At 41.8% G+C, this 23,346-nt stretch overlaps 1 protein-coding gene and 1 long non-coding RNA gene across 2 annotated transcripts in view; one reads left to right on the top strand and one right to left on the bottom strand.

The window, feature by feature from the left end:
- Positions 1 to 1,857: 1,857 nt before the first annotated feature.
- On the bottom strand, positions 1,858 to 3,004 carry LOC132341581 (uncharacterized). Its single transcript, XR_009490270.1, has 2 exons — positions 2,866 to 3,004; positions 1,858 to 2,130 (listed from the first exon to the last, which is right to left on the bottom strand). It is a non-coding gene; the product is annotated as an uncharacterized LOC132341581 (long non-coding RNA).
- Positions 2,562 to 23,346, top strand: part of SHB (SH2 domain containing adaptor protein B) — a 58,157-nt gene continuing 37,372 nt past the window's right edge. Inside the window, exons 1-2 of the mRNA XM_059873269.1 lie at positions 2,562 to 3,295; positions 16,057 to 16,174. Of these exons, the coding sequence (XP_059729252.1) occupies positions 2,708 to 3,295; positions 16,057 to 16,174 (706 nt within the window). The 5' untranslated portion in view covers positions 2,562 to 2,707. The remainder of the gene's footprint in view (positions 3,296 to 16,056; positions 16,175 to 23,346) is intronic.

A 23,346-nucleotide genomic window follows, 5' to 3' on the forward strand; every position in this document is an offset into this window, starting at 1 on the left:
CTGCTCAGGCTCAGGCTGAGAAGTTGCTCTGAGAAGAAAAACTCTGTAGTCAGACAGGATGAATATGCTGAGCAGAGACAGGAGACCAACACTAAGGACGTAAAAAGAAAAATTTGCTGATGACAGTAAAGGGTGCAACACTCATTTCCATACAAGCTGATGAAAATACTGCAGGAAGAAATTACAATTGAAGCTTGTGCTCACAGGGGAGGAGGTTTGTACTCACTAAAACATACAGATATGCCTATGTTGAGCAAACTGCAAGGATAGTGCCCAAACTCAGAGAGAACGAGGCTTCTTATAGAGAATGTGTGGCCAAGAGCAAGGTTAAAAGGGTCCATAAAACCAGATAAAAACTTTGTATGTAAGTATAGTCCATCTTTATTTCATTAAGAGAATTAACTCATGAATACAGCTGAGTCCATTTTGCCCTCATAATTCCTGACTGGCTGTGAGTATGTAAATACGCTGCAGGTGTGTGTCTGGCATTGGGCTTCAACAATACCAACAGGGAGCTGGACAGGTGTTTGCCAAAATGCAACAGGGCTAAACACAGATGACTTGTAGTAATAAGTAGATAAAGGTTTCCACTTCTCTTCCCTCCACTATTCTGATTACGAGAAGGTTAAAAGAGCTGCAAACCCCAAATGATTAAAAACAACAGTGCAAAACATGATTGTGCCTGACATCTTCACACCCCTCTCCAAACTGTGCATGACATTGCCTTTCTTATCTTCAAAACAGGTTTGCATCTCAAGTCTAATTTTCGGCCACCCTTCTGTGCAGAAAGCATGTTAGGGAAGGCAGATGTTAACACTCTGAACATCCCCCCTTCCTTCTTTTCCCCCCAGTTTCATATACTGAGCATGACACCACATGATATGGAATATCCATATGGTTGGTTGAGGTCAGCTGTCCTGGCTTGTGTCATCCCAAGCTTTTGTGCACCCCCAGTTTGCTCACTGCTGGGGTGATGTGAGAAGACAAGGCCTTGGCTCTGTGTAAGCCCTGCACATCAATAACAAAAAAACCCCCTTGTATTAATAATGCCATTTCCAGCACAAATAATGCTGTAATAGCTATTGTGAAGAAAATTAACTGTACCTGAGCCAAAACCAGCGCATCAAATCAGGAGCATATCCGCAGTTCCTAGTGAAACTGCAATGTTGTTGTGCAGATTTTTGAACTATATGAAAAGGGTTCCCCTTCTCGCTCATCTCTCTGCATTGATGGACTTGATAAAGCAATGGGGAAATGATGCTTCGCATGAAGGTATAGCTCTAGAAAATTCTGTCTCAGATTTGCAGTTGGGGAATGAAAAACTTTTTTATTTCTTTTATTGATAGGTCTGAATTCTGATTAGCGGACGATTTTTAAAAATACAATTGTGAGGCATTCTCTAACTCTTAATTTTAAACTGTATTCCACTATGGAGTGTAGACAGAACAAAACTACAACAAATCTGAACTGTCACGGATCATAATGCACAATTGAAGCCTCACAGGTCAAGCTATCATTTGAGTTCTTCTGTTTGCTTAACTCCTTCATTGTGGCAGAAGCCAGAGATAGACCTGGAGAGATCAGCCAGCAGGCATTCCTATCCCCACTTGAACATCCATTCAGTGCCTCCAGCATTCCCTAAAACCAGACCAAATCAGCACTAGGATGAGGACTAAAGATACAGTGAAACTATCACAGCTGGGCAGACAGAACTTGGGAAAACCTGCTGTAGTATATGTTTACCTTTGGGCAGATGGAGAAAGATTAAAAGAGCAATACTAAGTGGCTGCGACTGTGGTGGCCCAGCTGACAAATCCTTCTGGCAACACACAAGCTGAGCAGCATGATTCGCACAAGTATCATCTCTGCATTTGATTTATTGTATCTCTTATGTAGGAACACACATGGGAAAAGCGCCTACCAAAAAATATGCAACATCCTGTTTGTTTAGCCTCAGCCCTGGCCAAAACCAGGGCTTGGTTCCTTTTTCAGACGCCAGCTGGAACCCTCCTACCCCACCACGGATGGGAAGGGGGACACACAGGTAGCGGTAGTAGAGAATTCAGAGTTCAAACTGTGCAGGTGGTGGCTGCAGGTCCCACGGCCACTCCAGACGGCAGGCGGAGGCACCTAGGAAAGGAACGGAAAGGCACCTCCATCTTCCTCACGGCGGCAGCTCCCCTCCCCCGCCTGCTCGAGGGCGCAGCGGGGAAGCCCCGGCGGCTCCCGACGCGCCAGAACGCGAAGCGAGGCTGAGGCTGCACGGGCGCCGGCGCCGCCCCGCGCAGGGCCGGCCCATCCGCACCGCCCCGCCGGCACCTGGCGCGGCCCCGCCCGGCCGCGGCGGTGGGCGGGCCCCGCATGGAGATGCGTCCCCCGCCTCTCCGGTGCGTGCTGAGGTCAGGCTGGGCTGCGCTGCCAGCGCGGAGCAGCGGGGCTGAGGTCGCGGCAGACCCGGAGCCGCGGGGGCGGGCGCGGAGCTACGGCTAGCGCCTGGCTCGGGCCGGGAGCGGCTCCCTCCCGCCGGGAAGCCGGGGGCTCGGCGGGGCCCTTCCAGCCGCTGGCAGCGGGAGAGCGGGGAGTGCGCGGAGCGGGGCGCCCGGCCCGCCCCGCCGACCCGCTCCTCCATGCGGGCGGCGAGCGGGGCTGGGGCGCGGGGCGCCGGCGGCAGCGCGCAGCTGTGCTGAGGCCGCGACCGGGAGAGACGATGGCCAAATGGCTGAACAAGTACTTCAGCCTGGGCAATAGCAAGACCAAGAGCCCTCCGCAGCCCCCGCGGCCCGACTACCGGGAGAAGCGCAACGGTGCCGGCAGCGCGCCCCGCCCCGAGGGGCCGCCGCACCTCCACCTCCACCACCACCACACCTCGCCCGGCTTTTCGCGCCGCCGTCTGCGCGACGACACCAGCGACCTGCTCCGCGCCTACCGCGCCCAGAAGGACCGCGACTTCGAGGACCCCTACAGCGGGCCCGGCTCGTCCCTGCGCAAGCTGCGCGCCATGTGCCGCCCGGACTACTCGGCGCCCGAGGACCTGGGCGAGGCAGCCCTCAAGGCTTCCTCCTCCTCCTCCTCTTCGTCGTGCTGCGCCACGCCTCCCACCACCGGCTCCCCGCACCTCTTCCGCAGCCACAGCGAGCGCCGCCCGGCGACGCCACCCGACGTGAAGTACATCTCCCCCAAGCACCGGCTAATCAAGGTGGAGAGCGGCGGTGGAGGCAGCGACGGCGCGGGCAAGAAGCTCAGCAAGGGCTCCAAGCAGCCGACGGTTGCTGCCTCCTCTGCCATGAAAGATAAAGTAAGTGTTGTGGTCCTGTTCCCGCTCCTGTAGGCTAGGTAGTAGGTTTGGGGCTGCGTCAGCCCCTGGAAGGACATTGGGCGAGGAGACCTTCTACTGTGTATCTGGAGTTGCCTCTGTTCTCAGCCATCCTTCATTGGGTGGCCTGGTCCTTCTTAATACTTTAGGTCGTGCAGGGCATGTGGAGGGCTAGCACATGAAGTGATGGTGCCCTGTCCTTATGGCTTTCAAGCTCACCTTCTTTTTCATGAGGCAGGTTCCCAAGTGTGTCTAGCCCTCCTTTGAGGCACAGTTCACTGCCAGCCTCATGGGTACCAGGGCTCTCGGTATGACCCTGCAGAACAGGAAATTACTCGTTAGGGGGATGCTTGGGGAGCGCTAGAGGCCCTTGAAAAGCCTTGTGCTTGTGGCCCCAAGTTGAGGACTCAGCCCCACTGCATGTGGTATTGGGCACACATAAAAATTAAACTGTTCAAACATAAAAATTAAACTGTTTTTACGGAGAGAGTTTGTCATTTGTTTATTTATAAATTTTTTACCTCCTAGTTCAGTGTTGAAGGTGAGGTGGTTCCAAGTCCTGTGTTACAATGCATGGCAACTTCCATGATAGCCATTTTCCCAACTGGTACGTAGCTGAAGCAAATTCCACAGATGCCTGCCCAGTTGCAAAAGTTACCCTCTCTTTTACTGGTCATTCTCTTTAAATTTGTTCTCTCCAGTGCAACACTGGAAAGTACTGGACTTGGGAACTCAAGTTAGAGAGGGAATAGCATTAATTGTTTTTTAAGAACAGCACATCCTTCTGCCTGTGTTGGTCTTGTGAGCATAGTTCAGTTTCTCCCATGTATTGGAAATAAATGTTTCTCTATTTTGTTAATTGGCATTTTCAACTCCAGGATAATAGTCACGTCACAGGAATTTCAGGCATGTGCTGAATGTTATCAGTCTAAATGATCTGTGTGTACATGTTTAAATATGTAACATGATTGCATTGCCACACTTCCATGACAACTTGATAAATTATATCTGTCCAGATGGAATTCCAAAGAAATCTGCTTGTGATGGTGATGATATAGGGTGAAAAATCTAGGATTTATTCTATTGTCTTAGTAGGTGTTCCTAACTGGTAGCAACTTTTTTTGTGGAAGTGATTGATTAAAGGTTAGCATGTCACTCTGTTTTATACTATATGTTACAAACTATTTCGTCTTCTTTAAATTTCCTACATTGATATTAGGTATCCTCTTTTAGGGAACGCCCTTCAGCAAAAACAAGTGCAGAATGTGGGCAGAATGTATTTCTTTTTCTTTTTTTAAAATCACTGTTCATTTTTAGACCTGACTGAAGCAATTTTCATCAGAAAATACGTATTTGTTGCTAGGTAACGTGCTGCTTTGTAATGGTCATAAATATGTATGCTGGTCCCAAGCCCTTGTTGCAGGTTCTGAAACTTGTAGGCAAAAATCCTTGGTCATATTTGTTTTTGTTTTTTTTTTTTCCCAATTATTGAGAGAGAGACCTATATGTGACAAGCAGGAAATGTGAATGTATCTGAGAAAAGCCAACTGTGGCTCCCTGCAACAGCATTTTTATGCAACATAGCTTGCCTTTTGTTCAATTGTGTTATTTTATCCCAGCAATGGACGTGAAATCTCATTTCACAGCCCCGAAATGTAGAGTTTGACAGGTGAACTTGGTAAGTAGGGGTCATAGTGGGCCAGCAGGGAGCTGCTGCTCTTCTACACCTGTGATTCAGTGAGGAAGAAAAATTAGGAACATAGTTAACTCAGTGTCTGTAGTTCAGTACCGAACAAAGCAATTGAAAATAAACTTCTCTAAGAAAGATATAATAAGGAAGGCAGTAAAGATGGAACAAAACCCCCCAAATCTAGAGATCTGCTGTTCATAAGAATTCGGACATGCTAAAAACATTTTAAAAACTGGGTTTTTTATGCTGTGTGTAACATAGCATAAGCTAGTAAACACTTTAGGAATGAAAAAAAATAACTAAGAGCCATATAGTTTTGTCTTCATAGAAGTATGTTAGTGTTTAATGATCCAGTAATGCCTGTTAAATGTTTGTATTTCATTCCAGCATCACTGTTTCAATATTTTTGGTGGGTTTTTTTCTGATTTCATTTACAAAAATAGAATGCTGTTTTCCTTTATGTGTTGATGGAGAAGTGAGAAGTAGGGGTTTCAACGAATTCAATGAGCAATTTTATATCTTCTGTGGTTTGTCATCAGTAAAGAACTGGCTGAAAATCTCAGTTGTGTATCATACTTGAGAGAGTTACTGTAATGGGAAGGAGATTCAGGGAGGTGCTTGTTTGGTGTGGTTACTTATAAAGAGCAAATGGCAAAGTGTGGATAGTGGCAGATTGGTTAGCTGAAATTCCCAGTGGAAAAGAAAAATTGTAAAATAGCTGATTCAGAGAATAAAGGGGACGGAGATTTAAAGTGGTGGCAGACATGATTATATTATGCAAGATTTCAGACAAAGGGTGGTGAAGTAACCACAGAGATACATTATATCTGGGATTCAGGAAGTTTTGATATGTAGCAGTGGAAATAACAATTAAAGCTGAAGCAGACAAACCCAAATTGCCATGCACCTTTTAGTAGTGAGGTGACTAACCTCTACAACAAATGCCCAGTGAGAAGAGTCATCATTTCCAGATGTCTTTGAATTCAAATTGTTGGGTGGATTTTTTTATTTATTATGTAGGTAATACAATTAGGTGGTTTTGGGGACTTTAAGTGTGATGTTTACCTTCAGACAAGGGAGAGCAGGGTGTGTTAGAATTAATGGCTGAAGCAGTTCAGGTCCTCCAGTATGGTGGATGAAGAAATGATTGGCTTCCATCATTAGTGCTGGCTTGTGAGAGCTTAACTTCTTTGCTTGCCACAAAGAAGCTAGGGAGTGTGGGCAAGTTGAAACAACATGTGGTTGTATTCTGGATCAATCTGGCATCTCCTGTATTTATGTAAGAATAAACGCAAGACTTCATTTAAGACCAGCTCACTAGGCAAACCACTTATGAAAGGAGATCAAAAGAAATAAGCTGAAGTCTTCCTGAGTGATACACACACCATACACATGATGTGTGTAAATCCATGAAGTAATAACTGAGGGGGAAGTATCTGTGTGAAGGAATACTTCAGATATGTTTTCACCTCTTATGTATTTGAACCTAACCATTCCTCTGCCAGGTTTTGCAGCCGAAGAACCTGGGATACTTCCCAAAAACAGCTGTATCATACTTCATCATAGGAAGTTCTTAAGATTTAAAAGCTGGGTCCTTTAAAAGACATTTATTTCATAATGAGTAGCATTTTGCACTATCTCTGTTCAGTGGAGACAGAACAATGTAACAATTCTTTATACTGAATGCAGACGACCCTGCAAGTTGCAAGATCCATTTCCACAGGTGTTAAAAAAAAATTTGACATTAATCTCTCTTCTCCATTAGATAGATTTGTTGGCACAGGTCAGTTATGGTATCTGGTAGTGCCTCAAGACAGGGACTCTGAACAAATAAATCCCTAGGCAATTATACACTTACAATCCAAACTCCCTATCCCTCACGTGACAGTCTGGACAAACAGCAGCATTGGGGTCTGGGGTCTTCTTACTTCTGGTTTTCTGTTTTGTTACCAACTGCTTGCTGTGTGTTTAGTTGGTTCTGCCATCTGTGTTGTAATATGGTTGTTGCAGTCCATAAGCTGTGATCTATTATTTTTAAATAATATTTAAAGTGCTAGTTTTGTCCAGTTTAATTATTATTAATGTACATATTGTTAGCTCCAGGCTGTACTATAATCTCTGTTCAACCTAAAGAACATAACATTATAGTTCCGATAAAGTTCAACCTACAGCCTAACAATTCTAGCTGTTTTTGTCAAGCAAGCACTCTGCTACTTTCCAATAGTACAAAATTTTGAATGGCAAGAAGGATGTATCTGATGCAGTTGAGAATAACTTGATTCTGCACAGTCAGAGTGGATCTAGTGCAAAATCATGTGAATGTTGTGCAGCAGCAGCAATCAACCAGGCAACTGTTCAGGACAGCAGAGCTGCTGACTAGATGTACAAAATTCTGAAAACACTATCTATGTGTAAGAAACAGGTGCCTTTGCAGTAGACTAGCAAAGTAGTCTTGCTTTTTGAGCTTCTGACATCTTGCATAAAAGTGATTAGACTCCATACAACATTATTAATATAATGGATTAGTAAAATATTGTTTTAGGTTTGAGCAGATGCTTGTCTTATTTTTATATATGGAAGGTCCATATTTTATTTGATCTTTAAACTGAGAACAAGTCATGTGCATTTAAGAGAATCTTACAGCTGGTATTTCAAGGTGCACTGAGAAAATACTTGAAAGATGTGTAAGCAGTGTTGGGGTTATTTGTATCGGAGAGTATTATTTCTAGGGATCCTAAACTGCAAATGTACCTTGGCGTCTTATTCCCATGTTTAATCCATTGCAGCAGAGTTTCATGCTGCCTCTCCATACAGTTGGTTCTGAAATAGTCTTCTTCTCTACATGTGGTTCCCATTTTTATATGGCTCTGTCTTTGAGTAAAAGAAAAAAAAAAAACTCATCACTGCTGGTCGTGCATTAATTGCTTAGGCAAGGCCATACATAAAGGTAGGAAGTTATAGTTTTTCTGCGTATCTATGTTGTTACAGGGCAGCTGTCATGCAGCTAGAAATACAATTTTTTCACATATGTCAGTCTCATGATTAAGGGACTACAGCAGTCTTGTGAAGAGGAGAATATTTAGATACAGCCTGAGACTTGGGAGTCTTGGCTTCATTTTTTGGATTGATGTGGTAGGCTGTTCAGTTATGAGTATGCCTGGCATCTGCACTGTATGCACTGCTTGGAACACTCACAGTTTTGGAAGCTATCCAGATAGTCAGACTTCTGGGCACAAAGAGATCCAAGCAGAGAAAGACTATCAAGAAAGAGTATGAAGGAGTTGGATTATGTGGAGATTTAAGAAGGGATTGGTAGACTTTTGGAAGAGTGTATCATGTGTATACCTTTGCAGTAAGCATCTCAACTCCATTGTAAGAAGGTTCCTCAGATACTGCCTTCAAACAAGGAGATGGACTTGCTGTTCTGCTACAACACTGGGGTCACCATAAATGCAGCTTTTTTTACTATTGCATGATAGCACACGTGTTACCTGCAGACTTTTCTTCAAAACTGTCCAGATGAGGAAAGACATCTGTATTACACTATTTCACATATCCAACTTTGGGTAAACTTGCACACTAACTCTTAGCATTAGGACTGTTGTAATGTGTATATGGCAGTAAAACCTTCTATAGGCCAAATAAGGTTATGCAGTTTACTATGGTTCAAAGGGTATTCTAAGTCTAAATGAGAAATTAGGCACAGCAAAAACTGTATAGGAACTCAAGTATTTTAGCCTGCTTAATGAGGAGAAAGGATCTAGAAGGAAAAAGATGAAGCAGTGTTTCTCTTTTTAAACATCAAGTTTGCATGCAATCTTGTAGTTTGCAATCTGATCTCGTGGCCAGTTTACCACTGTATTTTCTTGGATCACTGAAAAAATGTCTGGTTTTATAAGGTTCTTTGCTCCCCAGGCTCACTGACAATGGGATAAGAGAGATCTTTGTGTCTCTGAACGCCTTTGTATATGTCCTTGCTTGTGCTAACCACTGCTTAGTGGCAAACAATATGGTTTGACTTTTCACTCCTTTGCTGCCCTGTGTCACTGTGGTTGTATCCTTAACTAACAGTATGGTAGGCATGGTTTGGAAGTGGAGGAAGTGATATGAGACTGAGCAGTTGAAACAGCATAATGGTGGATTCTAGCAAGAGATAGGAAAGGACTGTGGTGCAGATCTTCCTGGATAGGTCATTGTTTTTGCAAATGTTACCATTAGACAGTCTATTTACAAGGAAACAGACATAAGGTGTGGTTTTGGAGTAGTTGTACATTGTCCAGGAAGCGTGGAAAATTGTTTCATTGTTTTACAAAATATATTCTGCTAATGACATTACATGGGATACAATTTTTCTAAGCTTTTTTTTAAACTTTGTTTTCTAAAGGGAACAATATCTCTTAATTGTTCTGCCTATCCTTCCTTCAACAACTCTTAGATCTACTGAAAAATCCTCAAAGCTATGTTTTCAAATTTAAAATACTTGAGTGGATGGATCAAGGAAGCACCTGTTTCTTTTTGAGGGGAAAGGTACACCTGCATTTTTAAACTTTAAGCAGGAAGTGATGCATTGCCTGCCATGTGAAGAGTGGTCTTCATTGCCCTTTGTGAAACAGTGACACATGGGATAGCAGGGGACTTCAATTACTGCTTGGGAATAGATGAGAGAAAATGGAGAGCAAGAAGACAAGAACTGTTATTTATATCAACTTGTTATTAGTTCAGTTCTGTCCCTGTGAGTATGTGGACTTGTAAAAACTGAAGAAAAATTCACCTTCACTGAGCACCAAACCTTGTATGCGGGAGAATAGCTCTTGAAATCCTGTTATTAAATACTGGGGATTTTTCCCCCAGCACCTCACTATCAGTTCACAACTCTCTGAGAAATTTAGGCACCACGTTTCCCAGTTTGTGTTTCAATTACCTTTTAGATGAGATGTGTCATTCTTTGGAAGTCACTGCTATGAATGAGGCCTGTGATTCCTTCTGAGGTCAGAGCTAGTGTTGGTCTTTCTAATACTCAAATTTAGTACTAGGAGGAAAGGCTCTATATACACTTTATCTGTAGGGTAGTCTTCTAGAATCATACCCTAAATTTCTGTCTTGGTAGCAAGGTATTAAAGGTCCTTAATTTATTTTTCCTGATACTTTCAGGAATCTGACCATGTGCAGATCACTCTATTAGCATGTTTTCCAAGACTGTGAAATTTATTTTGAATAAAAAGTGGTACTTGGGCTACAGGGAAGATTATCCAACAGGTTCTTGAATTCAGTGCTTCCATTTTTATTAATATGGAAAACAAATCAAGACCAAACTTCACAGTCCTGCTGTATACAGGCTGAGCTTTGTCCAGGCTTCAACATCAGAAATGTTTCTGATATCTAGTTGCCTGAATATTGCATGAAAATATAATTATTTAGGAAACATCTGCTTAGGGTATGTTTGGGATGTGAGACCTGGAAGTTCCTTGGGGTCAAAGAGAAAAATTTGGTATTTGTCAAAAATATCATGTTGTGAAAAAAACCCCAAACATACCCCTGCAAAAAATCCCCAACCAATACAACACAACACCAACCAGAAAAAATAACAACACAACTCTCTCCCCCCACCCCCACCCCGCATAATATTGTTAATCATTGTTGGCCACCATGATGATTAGATGGATAGAGCACCTCTCATATGAGGAAAGGCTGAGGCAACTGGGGTTGTTCAGCCAGAAGACAAGAAGGCTTTGGGGTCACCTAAACTGACCCTTCCAGTATCTGAAGGAAGCCTGTAAGAAATCTGGAGAGGAACATTTTTACAAGGGCATATAGTGACAGAGCAAAGGAGAATGGCTTTGAAATTAAAGTAGATTTACATTACATTTTAGGAAGAAGTTCTTTACTGTGAAGGTGATGAGGCACAGGTTGCCCAGAGAAGCTGTGGATGCCCCATCCCTGGAAGTGTACAAGGCCAGGCTGGATGGGGCTCTGAGCAGCCTGGTGTATCTAAAGGTGTCCCTGTCCATAACAGAGGGGTTGGAACAAGATGATCTTTAAGGTCCTATCCAACCCAGGCCATTCTATGATAATTTAGAGTGACTAATACTGTAGCTAGGGACTGGTCTTTTGTGAATACAAATTCTCAGAGATGATATAGTATTTTCATTACATTGTATTAAATTTGTTAACTGTGATATTCTCAGAGATATATTCATAGTTTAAAGTGCCCTTGTCTTCTGTATTTGTGCTGATAGACACATGCTGTTATCTGCGATATTGGTGGACTCAATTGCAACTCACAGAAGTTGAAAGAGGAATATATGGTCTGCCTTTATACAGTTATTTAAGTATGTGCCTGCCTGTGGCGAGGAGGTTGGAACTAGAGAATCTTTAAGGTCTGTTCCAACCCAAACCATCCTATTATTTAATACTGGTAATATAATAATATATATTATTTAATAAAAAGAAATCTTTAAAGTAAATATCCCCTAGTAAATTCCCCAAAGGCCTGGTGGGCAGGAAAAGTCTTTTAGATTTTTTGCTACATGTTGTTTATTATAATTCCTTTTGCATTCTTCTAGAACAGTGTGTCCTTAATCACAATAGCCACTAAATTAGTGAAATAGCTAACAGTTCTGTACTAATGTTGGTGTTTTAAAGAGAGCTTGATCTTCTGCATTTCCATTCAATTAAAAAAAGAGATTATTTCTATTTTTTCAGCGTGGTGAGTTCTTGTTTGTTTCCTTCTTTTTCATTCCCTTTAAAATGTTTGGTTTAGTCAGATAGAGATACCTGTGAAATTATGCACTTAGTTGTGTCCTTTGGTTTCTTCCTGTGGCTGCATATGCAGATTATGCTTTTGTATATGCAAATACTCATTTAAACTTGTGTTTAATATGATAATATTTGTCAGACTCTTTTTAAGACGGTAGAAGAACAAAGACTGCATAAACAGTGAAGCTTGCAACTTAGTTAATATATAATAGAGGGATAAACCAACCACACTCTCAGCTTATATGTAATTTTCTGGGAGGTAGAGTGATTATTGGGTTTTTGGGTCTTCTATCTGCTGATTAACTTTTTAGCTAGAGTTATGGTTTTTAATTTGTCAACTTGTCTGGTAACTGAGCTGTACTCTTTTTCTCTATCTTCTGACTTTTAACTACCAACCTGCAAGGAAGAGCCCCTGCGAGTGTTCTCTAAATGCTTATTGACTTCTTTTAATAATTGCGCTTCTATTTTTGTGTTAAAGTTTCTTTTGCTTGATGTTACTGATGCCTCGAAGTACTACAACTACATGTATACAAAAGTAGAAAATAGTATCATATATGTATGGGATGCCATAGAACAGGCTTGAATAGAGCAGGAATCTGTAGCTGTAGGAACTCCTAGTCCACACTCAGAATGTAGATCTTGCATTCTGTGAAGAGATAAGCCACAGGTCTTGGACAATAACCCTGACAAATGCAACTGATTTTCTCATTAATTTGGAGTCTGGATGACTGCCTTCTGGGGATTCCTGATAGCTGTGTTTTCATTTTGACAGACAGGACCTGTGAGGAAGGTGGCTGGATTTGGCAGAGCAGGGAGTCAAATTAAATGTGTCCTGCTCCAAAGGTCATGCTCTGTGTATTAATGCTGTCTTTAGCCATTCCTCTGATTATGTCAACATGTTGCCATTCCTCTGATTATGTCCAGGGTAGATGTGGCAAGTACAGCATTAGATCCTGGATAATCTAACTAGCTGAGACTTCTAGGAGGGATGCATTGGTAGACAGTGGATGCTGTCCGTTATCTTCTACATCCTGTCCAGTTTGTCAATCAGTAACATGAAAGATCAGTTTGGAGACCAGTTGAACGAGTTTAGCCCTTTGCCTTGGAAGTACCCTAAATCAAAGCTGTGGAAGGGGCACTGCATGCAGGCCCTAACCTGGGATCTCCTGTGCTTGCCTTGACCTCTGGACTGTAGAAAATAAATGCCTGACTGAGACCAGTTTGCTGGGCAGTGGTTGAAAGGTTGTTGGGAGAAATATAAACAAGCATAATGCCTCTTTCTGTAAAGCTAATGAGCTCTGGTGAACACAGGAGCACTTTGGTTGTCACACAGAAAGACGTGCTCCTACGTGCTTGTGGGGAAGTGGTGACAGCATGGTGTTCTCACAGTGGATCTTCCCCGTGTGGCATGGAGGTGATCAAGATCATGATCTGCAGAGCTCCCACTGCACATGCAAGGCATGTGCCTATGATAGTTGTGTAACATTGCAGCACTTTTTCTTTATCAAGATAGCATGAAAGGGTATGAGAACAGTGTATTAATACCATCTGTCATGAAGCAAGTGTTTTGTTTAACTAGAAAATTCACGCACTCAGAACCTTCTATTTCATCAAAAGTTTTTGTCTGTACTTTGTCTAACCAAGCATAGAGACTTGGAAGATGAGCTCATCAAGCTAAAAGTAGCTTATGTGGAGATGGCAAAAAGACTTGCAGAGTAGGAACTCTTTTTCTGCTTGAGATCTCTGAAAACAGGAAAAATAATCGTCTGAAATAGGGTTGTCAAAAGGAGTTCAGACATTTACAGTAAGTATAATAAAACCAGCAGTCATACTCATTTGAGGTTTTCAAGTATTGGCGTTTTTTTGAAAGAAGTAGAAATACTTGAGACTTCCTAGAAGTGGAGAATTTATAGCTGTTAGCAAGTATAGAAGAAATCAAATTCTGGCACTGGCCAGCTGCTACATCTAGGCTGGGAATTACTGAATTTCAGTATATATGGAAACAGTAACAGTCAGCTGGGGAGTCCTCTGACAGCTCAGCATTGTAAATCCACTTCTAATAAGATATACAGTTCCAGGAACGGTGAAGCAGGCTGCTCTTTCTGCCTGAGTGCTGAAAAGTGGGTTTGGTATTTGCTCTGAGAATGTTGTTTAGGTTGGAGTTTTTTGGATGGCTTTTTTGGGGGGGAAGGCAGGGTCCTATTTTACAGCATCTTTTATATATAATTTTACTCCTAGTATACTTTGGGCAAATGACGAAGAAGAAGAAATGTCAAATAGCTGTGCTAAGTCTGCTTTCTGTTTCGTGTTCTAGTACAGTTATGCAAAGGACTGGCGAGTACTATGTGTCAACATTTGCAAAGGAGAGCAGTACAGAGCACATGCAACCACGTAGCAGCTCTTGACAGGGTTGGAGCAGAAGACAATATGGATGGCATTTCAGCTGCATCACTTTTGGAAATAAAACTGCCCTTGTGACTAGGAGAAATTACTGCTGCGTGATACACATTGTCCTCTTTGTCTCAAGTGTGTGCAGCTGCTGTCACTTGATTTGCTGCTTGGGCATATGCTGCCAGACAGGGGGGAGGGGACTTTCCCCCTTTGTGTTAACTGTTTTTCAAAATAATGAGGGAGTAATTTTTGACACCAAATGAAAGAAGGAACTATTTTTTCCTCTCTTGATGATCCCTGTCAGTCTGGTGATTTCTGGTCAAAAAAAAAGCTTCCAGTCACTTTAAACTTTGAGTGGAGGAAAACACAAAAACCCCATAATTAAAATGTCAGTCTTGGTAGTAAAATAAGCAAAATAAGTAGTATAAAATTGCAGTGTGCCAGTGCTATGGGGCCTGAGTAATGACTCTGAAGTGTGTTAGATGTTTTGTTTCCTAATCTTAAAGATCTCTGTCTTTCCTAATAGAGTGTTCATTTATTCCATGGCACTTGTGCAGGTGTTTGATCTGTGAATACTTGTGTGTCCTGTTTTTCTTCTCTGACTGGTGGGATATGCTGGCAGCAGGAGACAGAAGCAGATGCAGCCTCAGTCTCTTAGCTGGCAGTGTACTCTTGGTTCTTTGTTGGAAAGATTAAAACTGTTGGAATAACACTGTGCTGTAAGCCTTACTAGTGCTTGTCGTAAAAATGTGAAGTAACTCAGTTGAAAAATCCCTCGTAAATAAAGTAAACAGTCAGGGCAAATCCCTTTAGGCTTGCCCTGCTTTGAGTGAGGAGTTGGATAGGGTGATCTCTTGTGGTTCTTTCCCACCTGAATAATCTTATGGTTTCATAGGGATTCTGATGTTGAAGCCTGCCTCTGCCTGTTTTTGTTTGCTTCAGACTCTTTTGCCTGCTGAAGATACTATCTCTGTGCTCTGCAATAATTCTCATATGAGGATTTCTGCCTTTGCCCCAGTCCGCTTGTCACATCCCAGAAACAAAGGTTAGCTCTACCACTCCAATTATAGGGAGGAATGATTCCGGTGACTTTAACTGAATGATAAAAAAACCTATAGATCAGACCTACACAGCATACAATGATTTTGCAGTGGTCAGGAAAGCATAGTAATATAAGGTCAAGCGTGAGATTTTCTAACTTTCAGATTTTCTTAGTCTCCTAGGTGGAAGAAGAAAATGCGTCCTGACAGATAATTTCTTTTTGCTATCTTTTGTCTCTGTTCACAAAATATAAGTAAAAATAATGTTTCTTTGAGAGAAAGAATGGCACAGATGGGTTTGAGGGTTTAAGTTTAGCCAAGAAGTTTGTCTTGTTTTTTTTAGGTGAGACCTAAAATTAAAAGACTTCTTATTAATGCAGTGAAAAGAGTAGCCTTAGAATATTTATTTTAAAAGTTTCTAGCAATATTTGCAGTTGTAGCTCATAAACCTTAAAAGCAGAGGAGATGAAGTATGTGGAAGGGAAAGAGTGCTTTTTTTTTTTTTCCTGAATATTAGCAGAGTTCTCTGATAAGATTTGCACTGGATGGAATTTGCTGACTGGTTGGCTCTTTCTAATTTGTCCATCCCAGTTATTCCATTGCTTGTGCTAATCAGAAATCCTTTTGACATGGAGTCTGCCTATATGAGGTTTCTGGTATAAATAGGAGCACACTTCTATTTCAGTACCATTTAGTAACTGATCTGTGGCAGTTGTGTGTTTATCCTCTGAACCAAGACTGTACTTTGAAGATAGCATAGGATGCAGCCAAGTGAAGCTGTTTTTATTTGCTGATAAGATGTCATTGCCTTCTGCTTTGCACATCTCACTGGAGACTTTAGTAACAGCTACCTTCCTGTCTTTCAGGTATTGATAGCTGATGACTACTCAGATCCATTTGATGCCAAAAGTGAGTTGAACAGAATGGGAAAAGGGGAGAACACCGGCTATATGGAACCATACGAAGCCCAGAGAATAATGGCTGGTAAGAAGAGACAGTTGCACTTGTGAGCTCCAGTTGCATGGCAGTTCACATGCATATTATAGCTGCCATGAAACAGAAATTTTCCTTTGGCATGGAAAACCGTGTTTCTGAAGATGCTTGGGTAGGCAGCAGCAAATGCCATAGAAGCACTGCATTTTCCTGCATGTGCCATTATACCTAAAAATACCGCTCTGTACCTCACTTTTAAATATAGAAGTTTTGTACTGTCATGTGATAAGATGAAAAAATAAGAGCAATGGGAGTTGGAGTGTGTATTCCTGCTCCTGGCAATGTGAAGGCTGTCATCTGTGTATGTGGTTGAGATGGCCAAAGCATGACATTGTGTTATTCCACTTAAAAACAGTTGAACAGCTTGCTAATGGACTTTTTTCCTCAATCAGATTTGGACTTCTTGGTATGGGAGGAGGGCTGCAGAGGTACATCATTCTGTAGTTTGCTTCTTTCCTTCCTTGCTTCTCTGATATTTTTTTACCAGTATTCAAAACGAGACACTTTAGGATGCCTGTGAGCCTTTAATTGCTATTCTTGGTGGTGTCCTTCCTTTTCTGTCATGTAGGAAAATGGTTAGTGGTGATGTTGTTGTATGCCTTTGAGCTATTTAAACCCCTTTACCGGCATTGTGCAACTCTATTTTCCGTGTATTTTCTTTATCAGGATCAATATCCTACTTGTTGGCTGTGCAGTCTGTAAAATGTTCTGAGGTATTGGGGCATATGTTTTTAATTTGTGATGATTTGACCAGTCAACACATATCTTTGTGCAGATCCTTGGATTTGTACAGCAGGTCCTTTTTTTCTCATTTTGCGGTATAAGTCACTCTTGTGCCTGGTTAAGTTGATTGTATGCTTTCCTTTTCTATTGGCAGCTCCTGTTTTGGGCCCTCAGAAAAGATTAATCAGTGGGGGAAGATGAGGCTGTTGGATGCAAAGATCATTTTTTCATGCAAGTGTTCCTATTTTTCTTTTCTTAAAGCATTTCTGAAGAGACACAGGAAATGACATGGAAACAGTTCCTTGGAAGTTTTCAGTACCTTATAGAAGGGCTGGGAGCTGTTACTTCTCATTAGTGTAAATCTATTAATTTTAAGTCAAGGAATTTCTCAGAAAATCATATTAGTCCAAATAATTTCTTGCACTTTATACAGCAGTGGTGAGCACTTGTAATTTAAATTATTAAGCTTGTAGTCCATTGGCTTGTTTCTTCCTGCACTGAGGACTGGAGTTTGTTCTCTCTTCTTTTTCGGATTAGTCATAACAAATGAGATATTTAGTAGGATGATACTGGATGGGTTATCTGCAGTAAGGGACAGTAGGTTCGTGAGCCATTGAAATTACGAGATATTCTTTTGCCTAATTGGTACTTGGTGCAACTGATAAGCTGTTATATCTGCTCCATGTCATTATAAAGGGAACATGAGGAGCTCTCCAAGATTCTAAAGGCACTTTTGAAAATAGGGTTTAATTGATTATAATGATAGAGCAAATGTTCTGAATATTCATGTGACTGAGCAAGTGGAAGATGATTGATATACCTGTGAAGATGTTTAGTGTTTTGAGATCTAGGTATTTAGTTCCAAGTCATTTTGTCTTAATGTGGATAGAGAGGGTCTTCCCATAAACCTCCATGGCATCAGGCTATGTTGACTGTATTCAAGCACATAGTTTTATGTGTGGGGATTTTGCTATTGCTCAGGTATTGCCTTTGTACTTTACTTGATAAATTAAAATCCAAAGGCATCTTGTTGGAGAGTTTTTGAAGGTTCTGTTTATATTTACTGAGTGAATTCTATTTTGTACCTGCTGCTTCTGAAGACCTTTTGACTGAAGTTTGACTTACCTCAAAATATTTACTGCTTTGTTACGTTTGTTAGTTTTGTTGTCTGATGAATAGAAGAACATCAGATGGCTATCCGTTTAGCCTGACTAATCTGATTAAATCTTTCTGATTACATTTAAAGTGGCTTAATCCTAGAGTGCAGGAATTTGCATAATGCAGTGGAATGCACTGTAGGAGAGATAGAAAATAAACCAGCTTTTTATTGGTTATTCCATGTTTAATGGTTGTTGAAATACGGCCCTAAAACTTTTGGGCATGCTACGTGCTCCTTGAGTTAGTAGAGGATTAGGCAAAAGCAGGTGTCCATATGAAATAAGACCTTGTGATTTCAATATGAGAAAGTAAGCTTACATCTGAATAGAAATGAGTGATGTCCAAAGTAACTAATATTTTTATTCCAGCCTTATCCTTTCTTCCTAAAAGTTCTGTGGTCTTGCAGTCATCAGGCAGTTTGTTCGAGCTGATGTTTCATTTAAAAGAACAGGCAGTCCTTGAGTTGATTTATTGCAATTAATTATTGAAATAAATAATTCTATCTGTTCCCATGCTATCTGTGGTTAGAATTGGGTTCAGTCAAGCTTGAAGTTTCTTCTGGTGATAGTGCTCCTCAGAAATCCCCAGATTTGTGGTTGTGATGACTGGAAAAAAGTGCAACCTTTATGATAAGGTTTGGAAAGACTTCTCAAAGAAAGACTTGACCCGAGGCCAAGGCAGAGTGTGTTGATAACAAATGCATGTTAATAAGAAGCTATCATCTTTTGTCAGGTGAACACATCTGCTGTGATATTGCCACTTGTGTCTACACTGTCTTCAGGAAATCTCTGCCAGAGGTTCAGAGAGAATCCCTGGCAATCGAGTTTCTGAAGTGCTGTGTGGTGGGAATCTCAGCTTGGCTGGGTGTGCACCCAAAGCCACAGGAAGAGGTGTTGCATCTTTGCCTTGTCCACAACCTCGTTGGAGATTTGATGTCCCAGAGTAACTGCATGAGTATAAAGGATTATATATGTATATATACACAACATATACCACCTCTGTGGTTTATGATGTAAAGTATCCTGGACTATGCATGGAATTGGCTGAAGATTCTGGACTGGCTGCTATCAAGTGTGCAATGACAGCAATAGAGCTGATTTAGCTGATTTAAGCTGATCCTTAGCTGATTTCTAAGGATCCTGAGTAGTAGGTGGACCTTACTTCTCCCCTGGTATCAGTCTGTAGCTGCTGCAGTGGCATGTGGCCTGTTACAGAAATAAGCCTGTGCTGCTTTACCTAGACTGTAACCAAGCATCACTGCTTGGATCAGGTGTAGTATGTTCTTCATGCTTGAGAGAGAGCTCTGCATAGAAGCAGTGGCTGGAGATGCTGCATTTGAGCAGAAGTGAATGGCTGAGACACTGTTGGGTCAGAGTGCTGGTGATCATAATATACAGGCCTTTCTGTCATCCATTCCTCTCAGGAATGCTAGGGGAAGTGAAGTTAGTTCCACTTGAGTATTTACTCCCATCAGCTTGCACTGAATGTCAAATCCTGGAGAACAGTCTGTTTGTTTTCTGTGGTAATCCCTTTCCTGAGAGGAGAGAAGGTTCCCTTAGTTCATGGATATGACTATGGCAGTGGTTGCAGAAAATGTGTGCATTTTTTTCCCTTAAAATCCCCTAAAAGTCAGAAGGCCCTATTCTAGCTATAGCCTTACAGCCATGCCTTTCCTCTTTCTCCTGACAGCTGTGCATGTTGACATAACTCTTCCAGGCATCTCTGCCTTTCAGAAAGAATTAACACCAGTCCTCAGACTTCACAAGACACTTGCAATCAAATGTCAGATCAAGGCTGCCTATACCACAGCCTTCTGTGTGCTGCATCAGAGAGTTCATCTAAAACTTGCCTTTGGAGAAGGATCCAGTTTTGGATCATCATTCAAATGGAGATATGCTGGTAGGCAAGTTGTTGCACAAACAGTTGTGTCATTTTAAGATATGATAAGGAATACTGGCTGCAGAGATTTGAGTTAATAAACTGCATCTGTTGTCCTACTTGGTGCTTGGATTTGAAGAGAGCATCTTGCTTCCAAAAGGAGATATTTTATGCCCTGACTAACATCTAAAGTTACCCTGATCAGAACAACTTATGCTCTCTTGAGTATGAAACACCTAGCATGATGCATACTATAATATATAATTCAACTTGCTTAAACAAACCATAAAATTAAGGTAATTTTAAGTGTCAAAATAATTTGAAACCACATAATGAAAAATGGCTGGGTAAGGGGTGGGGGTGGGGGTGTGTGGTGAGAGAGGAAGCAGAAAGCGTTATCACGATATGAGGCCTACCTTAAGAAAAGTGTGTTGGCAAAATCACTTCTCTTTTTTCTGGATCAGGAATTGTATCTTCTGTTCTGTAGAATGGTCAGGGAAGGAGAAATAGGGAAGGTTAGCCCTTAAGTTAGAACAGTGATTTGAAAGGCGAGATAAGCATGTGGTGCATCAGTGCCTTGATTACTTAGAGATCTAGGAATGCTTCAGGTTCTATGCCCTGACAGTCTTGATGTACCTCATGTTCTTTCCTTTGCTTTTATAGATATGACCTAGGACTGTGCCAGAGACATCAGCCTCTTTATGTGGTTCTGGCCTCTAGTTCATGCATCTGCCTCAATGATGTGGCAGCGAGGGAGAAAACTGTCTTCTTGTGTCCCAGAATTCTGAAGACTTAAATGGGTGGCATTTCTGCAAACAGTTGCTTTTCCTGAGATGTAACGTGCCATGTGGTCTTCCTTGTGGAGCAAATGCTATGTTGTGTGCAGACTTAAGAAGGCTGTCATAGCACTATGGATAAAACATACACTGTGCCTCTGTTCTGATCTGGGTAACTTGAGAGCTTCTTCAGGGCGTAAAAGATCTCCTTTTGGACAGCCAAAGTAGGTGTTACAGGAGGAAGGAATTCAATTTGTTATTGATGTATTTCTCACAAGAGTCTAGTCACACAATTGTCCTGGGGATTGGGCATGTTAGGTCTTGTAGCTGGGATGTGCTGACCCATGAGAACAGGGAAAAGTGCTCAATGTGCATTTGGTGAGTCCCAAATCTACACAGAAGCATGCTGCCACTACTCCTTGAACCCTGGAAAATCTAAGTAAGTCATAAAAAGGCTTCTGGCTGTAAATGGAAATCTGAATTCAAGTTTAAACTGAAAAGATGAGCTTGTATGCATGCTCTAGGGTTAGGTGAGTGATGTGGCAGAAGGATCTGTGTACTGGACCTGAAGAGCTGGAATCCATTCCTAGGGATGCTCTAGAGCATTGGACTCATGGTACAGCGATACCTGTTTTCTTGCCTGTGTTGTTCAATGTTTTCATCAATCTGAGCAATTACATATTATCAAAAGTGAGCATAAACTAAGGGAAGTGTGTGATGAGGAAGGGCAGGGTTTTCATCTAGAGGGGCTCACATTTTGTCAACAGGAGCTCTTTTAAAATGAAACGAGGGATTATTAGAGAAAATTCCAGAAGAAAAATCACAGCCTTGTTATAGGCTCTCAAGATTCTCTTTCTATGTATTTATCATCCTGTCTCCATATGCATCATCCTGGCTGTGCCACAGAACATCAGTGAGCAAGTCTAACTAGCTCATACTTAGAGATTTTGTGCTTGGCCTTCTTTCTCTGAGGGTGCAGAAAGCTGAGACTCCTCTATAGGTGCAGACAGTGCTAGAAGAGTAAATGCCTTCTTGCGCTTCACCACTTCTTTCTAGGGACTGAGATAAGAGTCCATAGCTGCATCTCAGTGGAATCTCTAATGCATGACAGGCAGCCTAGCAAAAACAGTGCACCTGCCTTAACTGGGAGCTTCCCATGGCCATGCTGGGAGAAGTAGCTCAGTCTTCATGCAAGCTATCACAGAAATGCTGGGAGTATGGAGAAAACAGCATTCCCATGAACCTGGACCTACTTCAACAGGTCTTGGGTGTCAGTTTCCTTGTTACTAAAAAGGCTGTTTTTTTGTTCAGACATGTAACTTCATCTGAATAGTCACTGGCACACATTAGTGGTGAGTCAGGTCTTGTAAAATTCTTTACCATGTGGCCTCTGGCATGTTGCTTGTTGGCACCAGGTTTGCAACTGCAAATAATACAAGAAGAGCAATGATAACTACTTTGATCAAGGCTTTGATTAAGATGCCTGGATTAGCACGTACAGCATGGGAAGTTTAGGAAGAATATTTTTGGCCTATTGAAAAATCACAGAGCCTTGCAAACTAACCAGACCTCTAAGCACTGCAGCAGCTCTATGTAAGATTTGCTGTCTGTCTGTACCTGAGCATGGCAGACAGCTGTAGTGAACACAGGAGAAGCAGTGAGTTTGTCTACTAAGCTCAACAGCTGGCATAATTTTAAAAAAACTTTAAGCTCCTTCTTTTGTTCCTACATTTATGTGTTTCAATTCTAATTCTCTTTGAGGGTTTAACAATAGGCTAGCCATGACTGGAAATGAGCCCCAAATGAGAATCGATCCATTGTGAATTCCTCATTAGCACCATTATCATCCGGTTTCCAGATTATGTGAATAGACCACATGCTGGTCATTCTAGTAGAAAAATTAAGATTTTTTTTTTTCCCTTTAAAAGTGTGGAAAAGTGCAAGGTAACACTTCACTCCTGAAATTTAATGTGTGTGTGCTCTCATCTCAACTTTTGCAATGTGGAGAGCCACTGGGTAGGATTTGAAGAAGATCAGTAGCACACAGAAGTAAGTTTGTGATTGGTAAGAAGATGGTTTTATTTACTTTGGGAGTTTCCTATAGAGCAGCACTGGAAATCTTGGGGAGCTCTTCCTAGAAGTGACAGAGGAGTGATGTCTGATGTATTCTGAGCATTCCCCATCATTTGGAACATAGTGGTAGTGTTACTGTCACCTGCTGCTATCCTGTAGTGCAAAATTCCCTGCAGCTCATGAGAAGTGAGGACATATGCTCTGAACAGCTGTGCCTCTTCTTTAAAGTATGCTAGATGTCATGTTACTTAGAAACGTCCTGGGCTTCAGCATCTATTTCAAGTTGTTTCTTACTTAATTTGGAGTTTGGACAGACATTCCATTGGGCAGTGATTTAAAGGAAAGAAATTGTCTAGGAACAATTACAGAAGCGAACTTCTTCCATGGCATTAGATCTAATATGCATGAATTCAGTGATGTTTAAAACTGCTGGACATGCTTCAACACAAGTCCTTGCGTTCTCTGAGCAAAGCAACAGATCTCACATGTGCCGTGAAACCCCACCAGTTTAGAGCATGTCCAGTTGCCAGGACCATCAGTAATTCTCTTCCTGTC

The sequence above is a fragment of the Haemorhous mexicanus genome, chromosome Z (genome assembly GCF_027477595.1).
Source record: "Haemorhous mexicanus isolate bHaeMex1 chromosome Z, bHaeMex1.pri, whole genome shotgun sequence".
NCBI lineage: Eukaryota > Metazoa > Chordata > Aves > Passeriformes > Fringillidae > Haemorhous > Haemorhous mexicanus.